General features: G+C 48.4%; 1 protein-coding gene across 1 annotated transcript in view; it reads right to left on the bottom strand.

Annotated features, from left to right (window-relative positions):
- The window catches only part of GRK5 (G protein-coupled receptor kinase 5), a 178,373-nt gene extending 165,587 nt beyond the window's left edge, over positions 1 to 12,786 (bottom strand). The window contains exon 1 of the mRNA XM_070432166.1: positions 12,511 to 12,786. Coding sequence (XP_070288267.1) covers positions 12,511 to 12,562 — 52 coding nt within the window. The 5' untranslated portion in view covers positions 12,563 to 12,786. The remainder of the gene's footprint in view (positions 1 to 12,510) is intronic.
- Positions 12,787 to 17,885: the final 5,099 nt, after the last annotated feature.

Genomic DNA, 17,885 nt, shown 5'->3' on the forward strand with positions numbered 1-17,885 from the left:
TGAGCCACGGGAGTGCGAGCCAGCCCAGCTACGAACGCTTCCGGGAAGAAAACGCCACGCCCTCCTCCAACCCTGACAAAAATAGGAAAGCCCCAGGCTCTGGACTATGCCCTCCTGCCCAGCTTTTCTAGGAGGGAGACAGAGTGGGGAGGCAGGGCCAGTGGCTTGTTTTGTGCTGTCCTGTTTCTATTTGAGCTATTGATTCTCAAAGGGACACTCACGTAGGTAAATCACATGCAAACCTTCAGTCAAAGCAGTTACCCACGGAAGGGCCCACCACTTCCACAGAGGAGAATGCTGTGCCAGATAGAAGACAGGAGCGAAGGACATGCCGTGAAACCAACACCGGCACATGCACACCTCTGAGAGAATTAGGAAAGGGCACCCCGCTACCCAGGGACACATTTACAGAGCCACCATCTCTGTGGCATGACCGGGGCCTCCCTAGAGCCGTCCAACCAAACGTGGAAGTCCTTACGGATGGGAACAGATGCGATGGGTCAGCACCCGAGGAGGATGGGAGAGCAGTGGGTCCTTGCTGTGTGCCCTTGGAGAACCACTTCACCTCTCTGTGCTCGATTTCTTTCTAAAACGGAAATAACCATCAACAGAGCTGCCCAGTCTGGGTTGCGGGGATGATCAAAGGAGAGAAATGTGGGACCAGCTTTGCAAAGCTGTGGGGCTTGCTGTCTCAGCCTGTTTCCTGCCAATTTACACATTCAAAACACAGGGGCAATTACTATGTCTCTGCCGAGTGAAGTCTTTGACTGAACTTGATTTTCCTGATCCAAGCTTTGAATACCATAGAAAAGATGACTGAACAGTGACGGGGGGAGGGGCAGTAAAAGGGGGTGTCAAATCCCAAGGGTTTAAAAAGCCTCACGACCTCACGTGTATCATGTGCCTTCCTCATAAGAAAATGTACTTTTTACATCTCTAGGGTCATAACTCCATTTGGGAAATTATCGCTAATCTTCCCCAAGGGGAGTGGGGGCGAGAGGAAGGGGAGAATGCTATTAAACAGATACCACTATTGGGGAAAAAACACCAACAAACTAAAAGTCTTTAAATAAATGTATAAAGATGTTAGGCAATGGGTAGGATGTTCCTACACTGTTTACACTTAAAAATTGGAGAACCTAAGTGGCTCGCTATGGAGGGGTCTGATAGAGTGTATTATTAAACTAGTGTAAGACAATCAGGGACACAGACCCCTTCCGAACAAGCCCTCAGGGGCTGCTGGGAAACACCCAGCATTCCATTGGAACGACACTCCGTTTCCAAAGTCTTTCACAATTTTTCCTGACACCCATCCATTTCGTGGGAAACTATAAACACATCCAGGAAGGCTCCACGACGTACTGTTGACTGAAAACAGCCGCGGGCAGCGTGAAGACTCGGAGCCCATGTGTCTGAAATGCATCTGGACGTTCATACGCGCACAGACACGGAAATCGGGGGAAAGGCCCACCTAAGCGCTGACAGCAACCCTCAGGGCTGGAACTGGTAGCAGAGCTGGCAGAAGAGAGAGTTTGACGTTCTTCCTGATGTTTTGCATTGCTGTTTGAATTTTCATTAGCAAGCATTGCCTGTGCAGATTTTTTTTTTAATCTTAAAAATTACTCCGGCTGGTGCGACTCAGCTATTGGGTGTTGACCTATGAACCAGGAAATCACTGTTCCATTCCTGGTCAGGGCACATGCCCGGGTTGCAGACTCCATCACCAGTGAGGGGTGTGCAGGAGGCAGCCGATCAATGATTTTCTCACGTCATTGATGTTTCTCCCTCTCTCTCCCCCTCTCTTTTCCACCCCAAAATCAATTTAAAAAAAAAATAGCCCTAACCGATTTGGCTCAGTGGATAGAGCGTCGGCCTAGGGACTGAAGGGTCCCAGGTTTGATTCCAGTCAAGGGCATGTACCTTGGTTGCGGGCACATCTCCAGTAGGGGGTGTGCAGGAGGCAGCTGATCAATGTTTCTCTCTCATCGATGTTTCTGGCTCTCTATCTCTCTCCCTTCCTCTCTGTAAAAAATCAATAAAAATATATTTTAAAAGAAAATTAGAAAGATTCCTATTTAACTGTGAGTCACAGCTGCAGCGTGATTCCTTTTCAAATGTCTCATATATGTTAGCATGGACATTCCCAATAGCTGGGAAGATCCCTGAGGGAAGTAGGTGTGACGAGCAGAAAAGAGTGTCAGATGCAAAGCCTGGCGCTGGGTCCAGGCTCTGGAAGCGGCAGGTGCTGTAGGGTAAGTGGTTAACCTCTGGCTGCCCAGCTCTCCATCTCTAAGAATTGGGGAGAATAAAAAACACACCTCACAGGAATATAAAGATCAACTGAAACAATGGACACAAAAGACTTTATACTTTTTTAAATTATCATTTTAGAAAGAAGATTGGAGACTCCATGGCTCACCCAATGCACCTTTCGGAGCCTCGCATGGTGCCAAGCACCAAGTACTGTACCTACCGGATGTATGACACTGGGGAAGAGGAAAGCCAGTGCAGGGCTATGCCCATCAGAACTTGGCTCCCATGAAATCCTCAAGTTCTCGTATTTAAGGCAGATATTCAGAGCACGAAGGCCCACCCGGGGTGAATGAAATTATAAGCAGACACAGGTTCACGTCGCGCGCTGGCCCAGGAAGAGCTTGACTCCGGAAAGGCCTCGTCAGCCCTCACCCCTCACAGTCATTCCTGAAATGTGTGTACGCTGCCAACGAGACCAGAGAGAATAGCAGGCACCGGGATACACAACACTCAGTCACCCAACAGTTACCAGCATGCCAACCGAGCCGCGGACTGGAAGTGAACCCACAGACTAACCCTCACCTCGGTCACCCAGGAGCCGTCGAGGAAATCAGGTTTGCCCTCTTTTCATTTCTAGGCTGCGATAGGTTCTAGAGAATTAAGCTTTAATGTTTAAAATCCCTCTAATTGGGTACTACTGATGGGAAGACATCTGGGGCAAATATCTAGGCCCAGTGCATTCCGTCCCGAGCCATGGTTAGTGGTTTGGAAAATGAGTGTGTGGCAAAATAACCGGTGGTTACTAATTATTATATATCATAGGGTTTGGCATCCTCCTGAAAGCCCAGTCATGTTGGCCTCTTCCTCTTCAGAGAGGATTACAGAATTGACTGTTTAGAAATTTCTTCTCCGAGTTAACGTACGTTTTCTTCGTCTTAATTGGATCCAGCCTCTTTGCCCATGAGCAGAAAGGCAATTTTTCTAGAACGATTACATCCTTCGAATGCCAGGTCATCAGCCATTCCTAGGTCTGGAGGATCACTGGTTTGGCTTCCTATTTTCTTTCCATTTTCTCAGCCTCGTCCTCATAGTGATGTGAAAAAGCATGTGAAGACTATGTCCTAAGCTACCTTGGATTTAGCCAAAAAAGGTATGAGTGGTACAGCATGAAACATCTCCTCCGACCCACACAGGGCCTCGGAATTGGGGCGAACTGTTTGCCCCAAATGTTTGGTCTAATGCAAATATTTACTTCTTCCAAAACAAGTAAAACAAACCATTTCCAAATTGGGGATGAGGGTGGGGGAGTTTGCCAGGCATTTTTCACAGTGAAGATAAACATTTGGAAAACATTTTCCAATTTGCCCTATACCCTTAGTTAATCTTTCTGAGCCACGTTGAATCATTTCCTAATTTACCATCAACTGTGACATCAAGACCACTTCTTGAGGATCTTACTGTCTCTGCCCCTCTCCCACACACACACACATAAACTTAGATGTAGCATCATCAGTCAGTCGTTTCTGGAAACGTCTGTTGAACACCTACTATGTTCCGTTCATCTGTGACTGTAGACCTAGTGGCATCCACCCACAATGGCACTCAGCTTGAGAAAAGCTGGGTCTTGAGACACCCTTTGCCCTTCAAGTCAGCAGCCCAATTCTTTGTCCCGCCCCCACCTCCTACTTTTCCTAGAGTTTGAGCTCCTTCTCCTGGGACGTTACCTGAGCACCCCAATGAGCTCTCCCTGAGCGCGAGAAGGAACAACTCGGAGATGAGGCCGAGAGCTCATCGGCATCGACCCTGATGACGCTGCTTCTCCCGGGCCATTTGCTGACCTTCTCCGACCTGTTTCCATCTCGTGAGCGCTGAGACCCATGCCAAGATGGAATTCCATTTTCAAATGAGGTTTCACAAGGCCTTTTATCAGATACGCGGACCAATTACACTGGCTGCCTTCTCTCCAGCCTGCAGCTGGGTAACCCTACCCCTCACCCCTCTTCCTCCAGAAGCGGCTGGGCTCAGAGCCTCACCTCCCCTGCAGGAGCAGATCAAAGGCCTGCCTTCCGGTCCCCCCATTACCAGGCGGGGACATCAGGCCGCAGCTCCAGTCTCACAGCGACCCCCAAGGAAGTCCATGGTTCTTAAGACTCTCTTGCCTCATCAAACACACACACACACACTGATATGGTTACCACTGAGAAAAAGGAAGGGGTTAACCCTGCAAGCGCTTTTCCAGAGAAGAGAGTTGCTTCACACATTCTCTTTAGGAGGGGGAGGGGGTGTTACCCTGCAATCCCGCAGAGGAGTCACGCTGATGGCTTTCTCACCACCTCTCCCACCCCAGCCCCCTACATTTTTAGGTAAAGAAAGCTGCAGAGACATGAGTACACACCTAAGGTGCCCCCACCAGGCAAGGATCCCCCAAAGGGTAGCAACAACCCCCAAGGAAGGAGGCCTTGGGGCAGATGTGACCTGCACATGGCAAGCCAATGCCAACAGGGACTGGCCTGCCCACGGCTCTGGCAAGGAAAGGAGGTGGTGAGGCCACAGCCAATGACAGGTCCCCACCACCGCCCACCCAGTTCGACACCTGTCCCTCAGGGGCAATTCTTTGGCTACTCAATATTCTCTCCAAGCCACGCTGGAAGGAAGAATGACAAGAGCCTGACCCTGCGCTTTTCTTTTTTAAAAAAATATTTTTATTGATTTCAGAGAGGAAGGGAGAGGAAGAGATAGAAACATCAATGATGAGAGGGAATCATTGATTGGCTGCCTCCTGCACGCCCCCCTACTGGGGACCGAGCCCACAACCCAGGCATGTGCCCTTGACTGGAATTAAACCTGGGACCCTTGAGTCCGAAAGCTGACACTCTATCCACTGAGCCAAACGGGCTAGGGCTGACCCTGCACTTTTAAGATGTTGGTATGTGTGCGGAAACAGGGGTAGGGGTGGGGGGTGGAGGGGCATGTGGGTAGAAGGAAAACACAGGTAAACAAGGCTCCAGAAAGGATCATAGCCTGTATGTGCACATACACATGTGCAGGCATGCATGTCTAATATACATATATACCCTTCTCCTCAATCACAGATTCATTTGACTTGACTAACAGTTCTGCTTTTAAAGTGGAAACACCTACTGGGAGGATTCACCTATCAGTCATTCACAACCTCGTAGGAATACACTATCCTTCTGCTCTCCAAGCGGCACTTCGCTGAAAGCGGGGTGTGGGAGGAAAGTGATATCCTGCTTTGCCTCTTTCTCCAGGTCGGACAGGGACCCTCTTTCTCTCCCGCAGCTGCAGCCTCAAGGGGGTTTACATTTAGAAACTATACCACCCTGAGAAATGGGTTTGGTTTGGGGCTTACAATATTACAGGGAAGAGGGAAGGCTTTTGAACATTTAAAGGACTCTGGACGATGGTCCACAAAAGTCCACAATTCACGTGACCTTGGCCAAGTGACTCTCTTGCTTTCGTCTCCGCCTCCCCATCTGTTTAAACCAGGGAAGCCTCTGTTTTGGAAAGTGGAGGACAGACTGGAGACCGGCTGAGAAGGCTCGGGGCATCGAGGCCCTGCCTGCCCGGGGGTCTCTGCCACTTCATGACACAGGAATGTTCCTGTCTGTTTATCTCAGTGTCTTCTGCTTTCTGCACAGGCCCCCCAAAGTTGCCCTTTGAGGTTCATGTAATCATCGCCTTCAAAGATACATCAGTACTCCACGGATTACAAGTTGCTAGAGACAAGGCAGGCCCTATGGCAATTAGGCTAATTTATTACTGACTTTGGACAGAAAGATGTTTCCAGTTGATTCTTTGGCACATTTTCAAATAGAATTCCCTGCTTTAGACACCAAAGACCAGCAACTAGCTGTTTCCTTGTTTCAAATGCTAGTGTTTCTTTCTAAAAGAGCTCTAACTGGGCTACCCTTAAAATGTTTCAAATCTCACAGGAAACAGTTTTTAAAGAGAAACCATTTTAAAGTGGGTACAAGAACAGTGTGGCTTTGACATCATTCTTTGTGATCTTATTTCAGTCTGTGCTGTTCAAGAGAAAGGGAAGCCCTTATCATTGTTTTACCTATCTTCACCCTCATTTTGGAGTGCCTTTTTGAAGTCCACGGAAAGAGGTGTGTTTTTTGATTGTTGTTGTTATTGTTTTTTAATTCCTCTGTAGATTTACTCCACATACAACTTCATTTTTTTCTTAATAAAATAGCCTCATATCAAGAGTTTCAAGGAGCATAGGGCTCTGTATGTACCCACAGTATGCACTTAATTTGAATCAGGAAAGTCAGTTGCTCAAGCTACGCAAATTTCCCAACAAAATATGAAGAAGAAAAAAGGGCGCCCTGCCTACCGGTGAGCTCAGTTGGTTAGAGCATCACCCGGGTATGCCAACGTTGTGGGTTCAATCCTGGGTCAGGGCACATACAAGAGTCAGCCAATGAATGCACAAATAAGTGGAACAGCACATTGATGTTTCTCTCTCATTCTCCCTTCCTCTCTCTCTCTCAAAGCAATAATTTTTTTTAAAAAATTAATTAAAATAAAAGGAAATATGGGTGACTCCCCACCAACATCTATGATTGTCTCTGAACTGAATTTTTCTCTGGAGTCAGTCCTAATCCCCAATCCCCCAGACTCAGCCCACACCCTTCTGGTCTCTTCCCCCACTTCTCCTCTCTGTCTCCTCTCTTTCCCCACCACTTACCTCCTCCCCCTCCTCAACCTTCCCCCAGGTATCGTGTCAGAAGTTATGGGGTTATCACACTCTTATTTAATTCAATGTGTAGAACTGCAGAGCAGCTCTGTCCAAATGGACTCCCTGCAGTGCTGAGAAGGCTCTGTTTCTGGGCAGTCTAACAAGTAGCCACTACTAGCCACATGGACTACTGAGCCCTAATGTGGTTCACATGCTCAAGGAACTGAATGTGTAATTCTAATTCACTTAAATGTAAATAGCCACTTGCAGCTATAATCTACCCTGTCGGACAGCAGACTTTAGAGGACTAGACGCCTTCAACCCCAGAACTCTGACCCTCAACTCCACCCAGGATGCTACCCCAGAAAAACCACTATTGAAAAAGCAATAAAAACATATTTTTTTAAAAAAATTAAGTTTTATGATTACAAAAAGATATCAGGACAGTAGCTCATGTAACTGCAGGAAACAATAGAAAGCAATTACAAACAGGTGGCACATGGAAAAGGAATTTCTTCAGTCTTCCTGACCCGAGGCTCCCTTCCCCGCCCCCACCCCCAACACACACTACCTCACATCAAAATAAAATAGTGAAGACAAGGGTTTTAAGATGTGACTTTAAGTGATTAAAATGGATTGTGTGGGCTTACATGATAGGAGTGGTTTCTACTTTAAAACACATCCTGTTATATTTCAGTGAAATGTTTTATTTAAAAACATCATAAGTATTGAAAATATTTTAATCAATAAATCAAACTTCTTATAGTTTTTATCTTTTGGGGGGGGTGAAAACAATATTGTTCCATTTAGTACTATCTAAACACTGGAGGAAGCACTCCATTTTAAATTTTACATATATATATATATTATTGATTTCAGAGAGGAAGTGAGAGGGAGAGAGAGATGGAAATATCAATGATGACAGAGAATCATTGATTGGCTGCCTCCTGCACGCCCCACACTGGGGATCGAGCCTGCAACCCAGGCATGTGCCCTGACCGGGAATCCAACCACCACCTCCTGGTTCATAGGTCGATGCTCAACCACTGAGCCACACCGGCTGAGCTAACCATAAGGCTTTCTTATTTAAAAAATGTTTACATGTTATAATACTTTACTTTGAGCCACAAATATATTGGCAACACATATTAACTTTAAATATTGTCTGCAGTCCTGGATGGTTTCCTTACAAACACTGGAAGTCCCAAGTAAGGGTTGAACAGCCCTTGAGAAAGGTGAATTTGTTCGCATATTGAGCTCTGTCCTGAAATTCACTTGGACATTATGGAAGTCTTCAGCCCAGACCCAAAAGGTATCATTTAGCAAGCCACTACAAGAGTGAAAGCTTCTGAAGACATAATTTCAGCAAGGATTAGTTTAGGCCCTGCAAGAATCAAGCTTTTTGGAGTTTAGAATCTGACAAGCAGCAGCTAAGCTCTTGAAAGATGAGAGTCTTATGAGCATTTATCTGATGACTGTTAAAACAGGCAGCTGGATTCATTAAAATCATCACTTGAAATCTTTCTGTGAGAGAGCAAGGCCTTCTGAAAACACTGCTTTTGGTTTCTCTACCTCCAACTTGTCAGTACTGAAAAGAAACTTCGAGAAAATAAAAGGCAGTTTCATTTAACAGCCTCCGCACCCAGAGCTGCCTGCCCCGGGATGACAGCTGTTGCTCTTCTGTGTTCATCGTATGCACTTGGGGCGCAAGGGCCAGGGAAGGGGGGCCGGGCTTCCCGCCCTGCTGTGGGATGCTGTCTGTGCAGGCAGAGCCGGCCCCTCTCTGCTGGAGGCGGGTTCCCTCTCTCCTCCTGCCCTCCCTGGCCTCTTGCTAGCCCCCAACTGCACCTAGTACCAGGTCCCCAATCTTGATCACCATCAAGAGCCAAGCCAACAAGTTATCGGAGGAAATGGTCGTTGCATATTCTGGTTTTCAGCAACTGTGATCAATGGCAAAGTCATTACATCTCTGACGTCTCAGTTCCTGTCCTGGGTGCCTGCTAGAAGCATGCTCAGGAACCTGTATCAGTCCTCCCTCCTTCAGCTTGATTGATCAGATAGGACTACCGCTGGCCTGTGGAGAAAGGGAAGGTGAGCCCCTGCAGTTTCTTCTCACCACAGCTCACTCAAGAGTGACGCAACAGATCTAGAATATGATAAAAACACAGAAACCTGCCCTGCGATAACCAAGAAAGACACTCTGCCAACGCTCTCGCTACGGATATTTCAACACCAGCTTGCTTGCCAACTTTGAGACTCTGAAATGTACAGAAATAGGTAAAGTTAGTCTGAACTTAATCACTTAGCTCATCTCCATAAACAGGCATGAATTGTCTCAATTTCTTCTCCCCCACCCCTCCCCCCCCGCCCCTTAACCACTTTTTGGGAGAGTAACCTAAAGTTCCGAAGAGTGACCAAGTTGATATTTTCTCACAAGAACAAGACAAATAAACAGCCCACAAAATACCTTTGGGAGGTTTCAAATTTTGAACCCAGATCTCCATCTTATTTCAAAAACAACTGTCACAGAGGTGTCATTTGCATGCTATGTTTTCTCATGACTAACAAGGAATCATCTTTATTCTGATATGTGTATAGGTTTTCTATTTTACTGCTATACTCATGTTTTTCACTTTATATGTGCTTTATTATGGTAAGAATCTAAATTTACAATGAATTTAGAAGTAATCAGCCTTTGAGAATGTATAATAATAACAAAAGATAAGCCCCAAAATTATCCATCAACACGGACAGCTACAAATTCCTTTATAGCATTTGCAAAGTGTTTCTGTCTTTCTTCAAAGGCCTGTTTCTCTATTGTTTGGGACATATATGACTTTTACTTGAAAGCCACATTTCAGGTTGTTTACAATATATTTTGTTAAGTCAGCTAAATTAAATTTCACATTCACCAATTATATTTCTCCATCTGTAACCATTCACAGGGATCTTCAAGTAAGAAGTGTTTTTTAAACATTCCAAACAACTCAGATTTTTAAAGATACTATAGATTTTATGTTAGATATTTCACTAAGCTGACTAGAACTTTCACTTCTGAATATTTGGATAATATAATTATTTGCAGAATTACTTCACTTAAAAGAATGACTTCAAATATATGAGAGCTGAGAAGAGAAAAATAAATCGCTTTTATTTCTCTACACTTCCACGCTAATTAGAATATATGTGCCCAAATTTTTAATAAAGACCCAGCCAAAAGGAAATGGGAGTACTTAAAATCACGCGTTCTGTTTTGACAAAAGAAAGAGGGGGAGAAAAGCAAATTTTAAAATGAAGTTTCCATGTAAGAGATTAATTTTTCTCATTCATGTGTCAGTCTCTCCATTTCCTTCCAGGCAAGGCCCTTTCCATTTCAAAGGCATCGTCAAGAGCTGTTTTCTCACCATGAGATGCCTACCAAACTCTCAAAGAGAAATCGAAAAGACTCCAAAAGGACAAGGAAGTGTAAGGCACTTTGAGAGCTTTTAATCCCTGCAATTCCGTCCTTCCATATAAACCTACAGCCTGCAGTGCTCTTCCCTAAGTTTCTGGGGGGAAAAAAACAATTTCTTAACCAGCCGAACCAAAACATCAGAATGCATTTCGATGGGGAAAAAAAAAACACTGAGGAGATCACTTTAGGGGAGAAAATTGATAACACTTTGCTCACCCCAAGCCAAACATTTTAACAGAAGCAACCTAACGCGAAGGAAAGGAAAACACGTGCCCCAGGCAAAGGTACGTGTGGAGCAGCAAACCTGGGGAGCAGGGTTCCCCGGACAACAGGAGAAACCAGCGAACCCTGCGAAGCCTCCAGCACATCCTCCCCAGTGACTTCCCAAGAAATAATTTCAGAAGAGAGGGGGGAGAGAAAAACTTTCCCAGCCCCCGAGCCCTGCGATGTACAACCCAATCCCACCACTAGGTGGCGTCTGTAAAGGTGGGGGGGCGGGGGGGCTGCTGTTTTCTCAGCTTCTTCCCCATCAGGACGCACTTTCCCGTCGGGGGAGAGCCCATCAGCCCCCACCTTGATCCAGCTCGCTACGATTTGGGATTAGGCAAAAAGAAAAAAAAAATCAGGCCTCAGAACCTGAAGTTGCCTTTCCCACAAATCTGTTCTCACACCAAAGCTGAGCAACTGGCGGGGGGGTGTAATAGATAGACCTGAATATTTTAAACTCTGCTGGAGTTTTCAAAGCAAACCTTTCAGGTGGCTGACGGCTTTAGAGCGACAAGTGAGGACGGAATTACGACGTGAACGCGGGGCTGAATGGCTGGGCTGTGCACCGCCCCAGCCGCACGGCGTGTGCAGAGCCACAAGGTGATGGACCCGGCTGGATCGACACAAACCGGTTCACCGCTGGCCAGAAACCCTCCCTTCGCTCCCCAAAGTGGGCGAGAGGAAATGTTGGGAAGCAGGTATGGCATTTTCGTGGGCTGCTCCCCCAGTGCTCTTCTGAAGTCCAGACCTTACTCGGGCTGCCTCCTACCTTGGGTGTCAAATAAAATCTCCTCCCATGAAGCGGAGAAACCACTTCCCCGTTTTATAAAAAGGCTGCACACCAGAGCTCACATCTTGGCAAAGGAGATGTTACATAAAATTCCAGGTGCTCCTAAATACCGTCTGTTTACAGGCACACAATCATTTCAGAAGCCATCTAAGTTTCTGGGCCACTTTTTTTTTTTTTTTTTTCATCTCAAGGAAGCGTCAAAACGTGTGTTTATAGCTTTGACTTTAGGATCTTGCCCACTCCGTGTAGACATTTCCTGCCAGCTAAATGCAGGAAATGTAATGATTTGCACCCAAAATGCAAATCATTACATTTAAGCACCGGCACACTTACCTTTCTTAATGGAGCCAAAACCAAACAATTGTTACCCACCCCCCGCCCCACGCCCCGCCAAAAAAAGGGGGGGGGGGGGAGACCTCTGAAATCCTGACTTATTTTCTAGATGATTTGTACATCCACCCTCTCGTTATTCTAGGAACAGGCTAATTCCTCAACATCTTACTTTGCCTTTAAAAGGCTTCCTTCCACACGACGGGATTTCCCTGAGAAACATTCCCAGCGGATGGTTTCCAGCAACAGCCTGTATCAACTCAGCCTGCGCAGGCAAACACTTGGCTTCTGCTCATCCCCCCCCCCCCCCCCCCGCGGCCCCCGCAACTCACACACACCCCAATTCACACTCCTAGAACCCGTCCCGGGCCGACTCGGAAAGCTATTTTATTTGCATGTTTGCCCATCTCTTCCTGAACCAATGCTTTCCCAACTGACCTTTCCACCAGCTGCCGAGAGGTCTCTAAGGTTAGGGCAGGAGGCTGGCACCCCCAGCCTCGGTGTGGCTCCTTCCCCACCCAAGTCCAAATAAACGCCCGGAGCCCACGGGCAGCCCACTTGGGACGCCGGTGGGGCAGCTCTCCGGGGTGTCCGGCTCACGACCCACTCGCATCGGGCATCCTGCACACGCACGCCCCAGCCCCACGCCGCCCGGCACCGCACCCGGGCCCGCGGCGAAGGGGCCGGGCGCGCACCAGCCCTGCCTCTTACCTTCCCTGGCTTTCAACAAGACCGTGTTGGCCACGATGTTTTCCAGCTCCATTGACAGTCGGCGGTCAGCGAGGGAGCCGGCCGGCGGGGCTGTCAGCGCCTGGGGGTGCTGCCGCTGCTGCTGCTGCCGCTGCTCGGGCTGCCGCCGCTGCTGCCGGAGCCGGAGCCGGGAGCCGGGAGCCCGCCTTTCCTACCGCATTATTCCTGCTCTTTTCCCTCAGAGTTTGCCCCCCTCTGCAAAGAGGAGTCGCCGCCGCCGCTTCTTCCTCCCTCTGTGTCCCCCCTCCCCCCTCCCGCAACACTCTCCCCCCCCACCCCCCACCCTCCGCGTTTCTCTGTCACTCCATTCTCCTCCCCTCCGGCTCCCTCGGATGCTTTAATGCCTCGGATGCTTCTGCCTCCCCTCCGTCCCTCCCGGGGGTGTGGTACTCGCAGGCTCGGGCGGGCCTCACTGCGCAAGCGCTAGCCCGGGCCGCGCCCACTGCCTCGGCGCTCGGGGCGCGGGGCCTGCTGGGATTTGTAGTCTTCCCGGCGCGCCGCGCTGTGGCCCGGGTGGCACGCCGCTGCGGGAGTCCGAGACCCGACCAGGGACCCGCACCCAGTGTGAAGGCGGGCGCGGCGCTGCAAGACACGGCGGGGGAATCAGAGGCGGCCCGGCTGAGCCGGAGCCCTCAGTCCTAGGGCCGGACTCGCACGCCCACGCCCCGGGATCCGGCTCGCCCGTTTCCCGCCCGGCCGAGAGTCCGGAAAGCGAAGTCACAGGCCGCAGCGGCGGCGGCAGCAAAGTGCCACGGCCCAGCCGGAGCCGGTGCGTGCGAGTCAGGCCGACCGTCTGGACCTACTCGGGACTGGAGAAAGGTCGGCCCGGCCCGGCCCGGCCGTGCGCCGCACCCCTTCCCCGGGGCCACGCCGGGCCCACGCGGGCGCTGCAGCCCAGGAACAGCGAGGCACGCCCGCGGGCCCCGCACCCGGCGGCCCGTAACTGTGCGCCGTCTCACACGCACACGTGCTCGGTCACCGACAAAGGTGTACTTTGTTTCCTCCAAGGGCGCGAAGGAATCTGCCACTCGGCGGCGACCGGGAACTTGGTGGCCGCGTCGGTGGCCGCGCAGCCCGAGCGCCCCCTGGCGGCGGCTGGCGCCCGGGACGGCCCGCGCCCGTGGCCAGGACTCCGGGGGTCCCTGCGTGGGAAGCGGCCGGTGTGGCTAATAAACCGCCTTGTAGCACGTGGGGTCCGCGAATCAACGGCCCGCATTACAGCCAAACTCATTGAGATGAATAAAAACGAAGAGGGAGTCGCCGGAGTCGGCACTGGGGCGTGTTCATGAGTAACAGCCACAAGCTGGTGTTGGAAACGCGTTTGCAAATTCCGGGCTTCCTTATATTGGGGCTCTTGGCGCCTTCCGACTGAATGCTCAGAACCCCAGACTCGGAACACTCAGCCTCTCTTCCTCCGAAGGCCTCCCTCCCGGGGAACGGGCCCTCCGTCACCCTGGGGTCTGCGACCAGTGCCCTCTGGGCGGGGGCAGGAGTGGGCTGACCCTAAGAACAATGAGGCCTTTGCCTCCTCTGCATCCTGCGGTCCGGATATCCTTTCCGTTCCGAAGCTGGCTATGGGCCTTCTCTGTGCAAAAGGAGGAAACCTTCTGTCCCCAGGGCTGCCAGGAAGTGGCAGGGAGGTGCCGGGAGAGGCGGAGAACAATTATTAGGCATTGGAGAATATAAAGAAATTGACAGACTTTCCAGGCCTTGGAAACCAGAATGGTTGCTGATTCTAACAACACCGGATTGTTTGTTTCCTAAGGGAATAGACCCACCACCACCATCACCTCCACTTCCTCAGGTCTGGATGTGGGTCAGTGGGTCTCCCTGGGCCTTTCTTGTCTTGTCTGCAAAGTAGGGGCCGTGACAGTTTACCTGTCAGTCGGCAGGGAGCTGAGCAGATGACAGGCATCTTCCACTCCAGGAACTGTTGTCCTAGGTAAGCCACGCAGGCTTGGTCTTGGCTGCATATCCACATGTCCAGAGCCCTAACTTAGAATGGAAGGGTCTGAGCCATCAACTCCAATGATCACTTGATGGCAGCTTAAGGCCTGCTGCAGCCCTAAGTTTATTTTGGCTGACATTAAAAAAACAAAAACAACAAAACACACTTTAGAAACTAAAGTAAATGTGAATGCCTTCCATGACTGGTGCTCCCTAGCAGCCTTCTCAAACTCGTATGTGCATACAGATCATCTAAGGATATTGTTAATGTGTAGATTCTATTTCACTAGGTTTATGATGGCTCCTGAGGTTCTCCCGTTTCTAAGGAACTCCAAGGTTCTGTCGACCCTGCTGGTCAGTGCACCACACTTTGAGTAGCAAAGCTCTCCAGTTAATATAATCCTCACCACCCTCCAATGCCTAATATCTAGCCCAAGTCACCAGTGATTTTTCTTCTTTTGCTTCTATAGGCTTTTGAGTGTGTGACACTGGAAAATCCCTGCCTGCCCCGCCCCCCTTCCCCCCCTTTTAGAATAAGTAGTTCTGTGTGGTCTTTAAGCAAGCGAAAGCCTATCTGCTTCTCTGCCACATGGTAATACATCCTGCCTACAAAATAAATGGCTGTACTTCAAGTATCTGTGCCTCTCTGAAAAACATTAGGACATTCCAATACAAGAATGGAATGATAATGGCTAGATTTACTGGATACCAAGTGTAATCCAGGTCCTGTGCTAACTGCTTTCCCTGCATTATTTCATTGACCACAGCATCTGTGTGAGGTAGAGACATAGCCGCATTTTATAGATAAAGTCACCAGGTTAGAAGAGGTTTTATAACTTACTTAAGGTCACACAACTAATAGTAAGTAGACGACCTGGGATTTGAACCAAGCAGTCTGAATCAGAGTCTATGCACTTAATTTCTGGCTAGCTCGGGCCAGCAGGCAGAACTTGGTTGCTATTGTTCTGTTTGGCTGAACTTAAATTGTAAGAAGGCAAAGCAGGCAGTTGGCTAAGTGATGAAGACTTAATAGGGTTTTCCATCCCCGTCCATAATCCCACCATTATAGCTTCATTCCTTTCAATTAACTGCATTAACTACTCAGTTCCCTTGAAAAATGGGTTAGATTCATTAAATATCAGTAGGTAAATAGAGAATGAATCTTGTTGGCTGATAGCAAGAATGGAAACCCAAATAGAAGACTGGATACGTTTGAGAGGGATGGGAATATGCCAAAGACAAATACTGGCTTCCAAGCCACTCAGGATCAGTTGAGCTGGAAATCAAAAGAAACATGGAATCTTGTCATTCTGTCGGCACCTGTCTCGCATGGCTAAAGCTGCTCGGTCAGACTTCTTGTAAATAGGAATTGACTATTTTGGAAAGTGATAAACCTATCTTCGTCCTAATACATGGGTTGCTTTGGCCTGGATAATCAAACTGGCTTTTTAAATAGTGCCAGAGCTGGAGTTTTCATTTCTTTCCTGGCCGCACAGCTTTCTAATCATCAGGAAGCAGTTGGAGATAGTGTTTTCATTCTCCCACTTATTCCCTCATTCTTCAAAGTTTACCTTTGTGTGCCAAGCACTGTAGGGAATAACAAGGTGATTTCCCAGAAGAGGAAGGACGGCAAACTGGAAGCAACCCACTGAGATGGAATAAGGGGTGTTGTGAACATATATACAAAAGACTTGGAAACAGAGAGAAAGAAGTGATTTCAGGCACCTGGGAAGATTCTAAGGCAGAGAAATGAGAACTGAAAGTGGGGTTGCAGTCATGAGGTGTCTAGTTGCGTTCCTTCCCCTCTGAGAAGAACCTTCATCAATGGGCCCCCGCAGTTACCAAATTTAACATTAAAATTTTTGCTATACAGCCCGGCCGACATGGCTCAGGGGTTGAGCATCAACCTATGGATCAGGAGGTCACGGTTCTATTCCCCATCAGGGCACATGCCGGGGTTGCAGGCTTGATTCCCTAGTAGAGGGCGTGCAGGAGGCAGTCAATGATTCTCATCATTGATGTTTCTATCTCACTCTCCTCCCTTCCTCTCTGAAATCAATCAATCTATATATTATTTTTGCTATGCGGTAGACCACATCATTTTTCTGTTAATATTTTTCTTTGAAGTCAAGTTGTTTTAAAACTTTTAATGCATCCAATCAATCACATTTGCGAAGTGTGAGGAGCAGTAGAAGGAAGTATCACACTTCAGAAAATACTGACCTCCAAGCAACACACCTCCAAGCAATGGGGCCTGGGCAGCCTTTGGTTCAGGATGAACCAGCTGATGACAAATCTGTTGGGAGGCTTCACCCTGGTGTTGCTGGATGATGATGACCTATGGCCATCTAAGCACCCAGCTTGATAACAAGACCCTCCGGGTTCATCCTCTGAGCTCCGAACTGCAAGTGCAGGAAAGAGATTCCTGGTGAAATGCACATGTCTGCTGATGGTCTCAACCATGCGTGGTCTCTGTGAGGACACAAGGCCTCCTTCCCTGGTGCCACGTTCAGTTAGCAGAGTCCCCACGGTAGACTTACTTGGGCACTGATTGCTAAAAAGTTGTTGCCTCCATTGTATTTAGAGGGGGTCTGTTGCCCAAGGTCAACTGCTAAGTGGGTGGTAAGGATATTTATTTAGGTAAGCGGCTGCCTTCCCTACTGAAAGGCCTGAACATGCTAAGTGCCTTACATGTAGTGAGTATTTGGCAATATTTGCTGACTTGGAGCAAACATGGCATCACTCAACCTCACCTATGCCTCTGGGATACTAGTTAACATTCAAAATTCCCACATCTCTGCCAGATCGGAGATAATCAGGTATCAGAGATCAATATCACAGAAAGCCATGGGCAATCTCTCAGGGCCTAGACCTTCCAGCTGTCTGACTGTTCCTCCACCTTCAAATGCAGCTGACTCCTGTGATCAGCCTAGTGGTTAAACTGATCATACAACTTTAAAAGAAACTAAGCAGACCAAGTTCAATTCACTTTTTTTTTTTTTAATATATTTTATTGATTTTCCACAGAGAGGAAGGGAGAGAGATAGAGAGCTAGAAACATCGATGAGAGAGAAACATCGACCAGCTGCCTCCTGCACATCTCCTACTGGGGACGTGCCCGCAACCCAGGTACATGCCCTTGACCGGAATCGAACCTGGGACCTTTCAGTCCGCAGGCCGACGCTCTATCCACTGAGCCAAACCGGTTTCGGCAATTCACTTTTTAGAGTAAGTGAAACACAAAATATTTACCCTAAAAAATGGTGCAGTGCTGAGCAATCAAGTAGATTTAGATGGAGGAAAAATGTTCAAATTGGTAAGGAAATCACACAGCAAAAGTATAAAAATTAATTCAGAGTGGGAAAAGGAAAAACAGGCTCTTCTCACAT

Source organism: Myotis yumanensis, unplaced genomic scaffold, assembly GCF_028538775.1.
Source record: "Myotis yumanensis isolate MYYU_CA2020_CCGP unplaced genomic scaffold, mMyoYum1.0.hap1 SCAF_13, whole genome shotgun sequence".
In the NCBI taxonomy this organism is placed as follows: Eukaryota; Metazoa; Chordata; class Mammalia; order Chiroptera; family Vespertilionidae; genus Myotis; species Myotis yumanensis.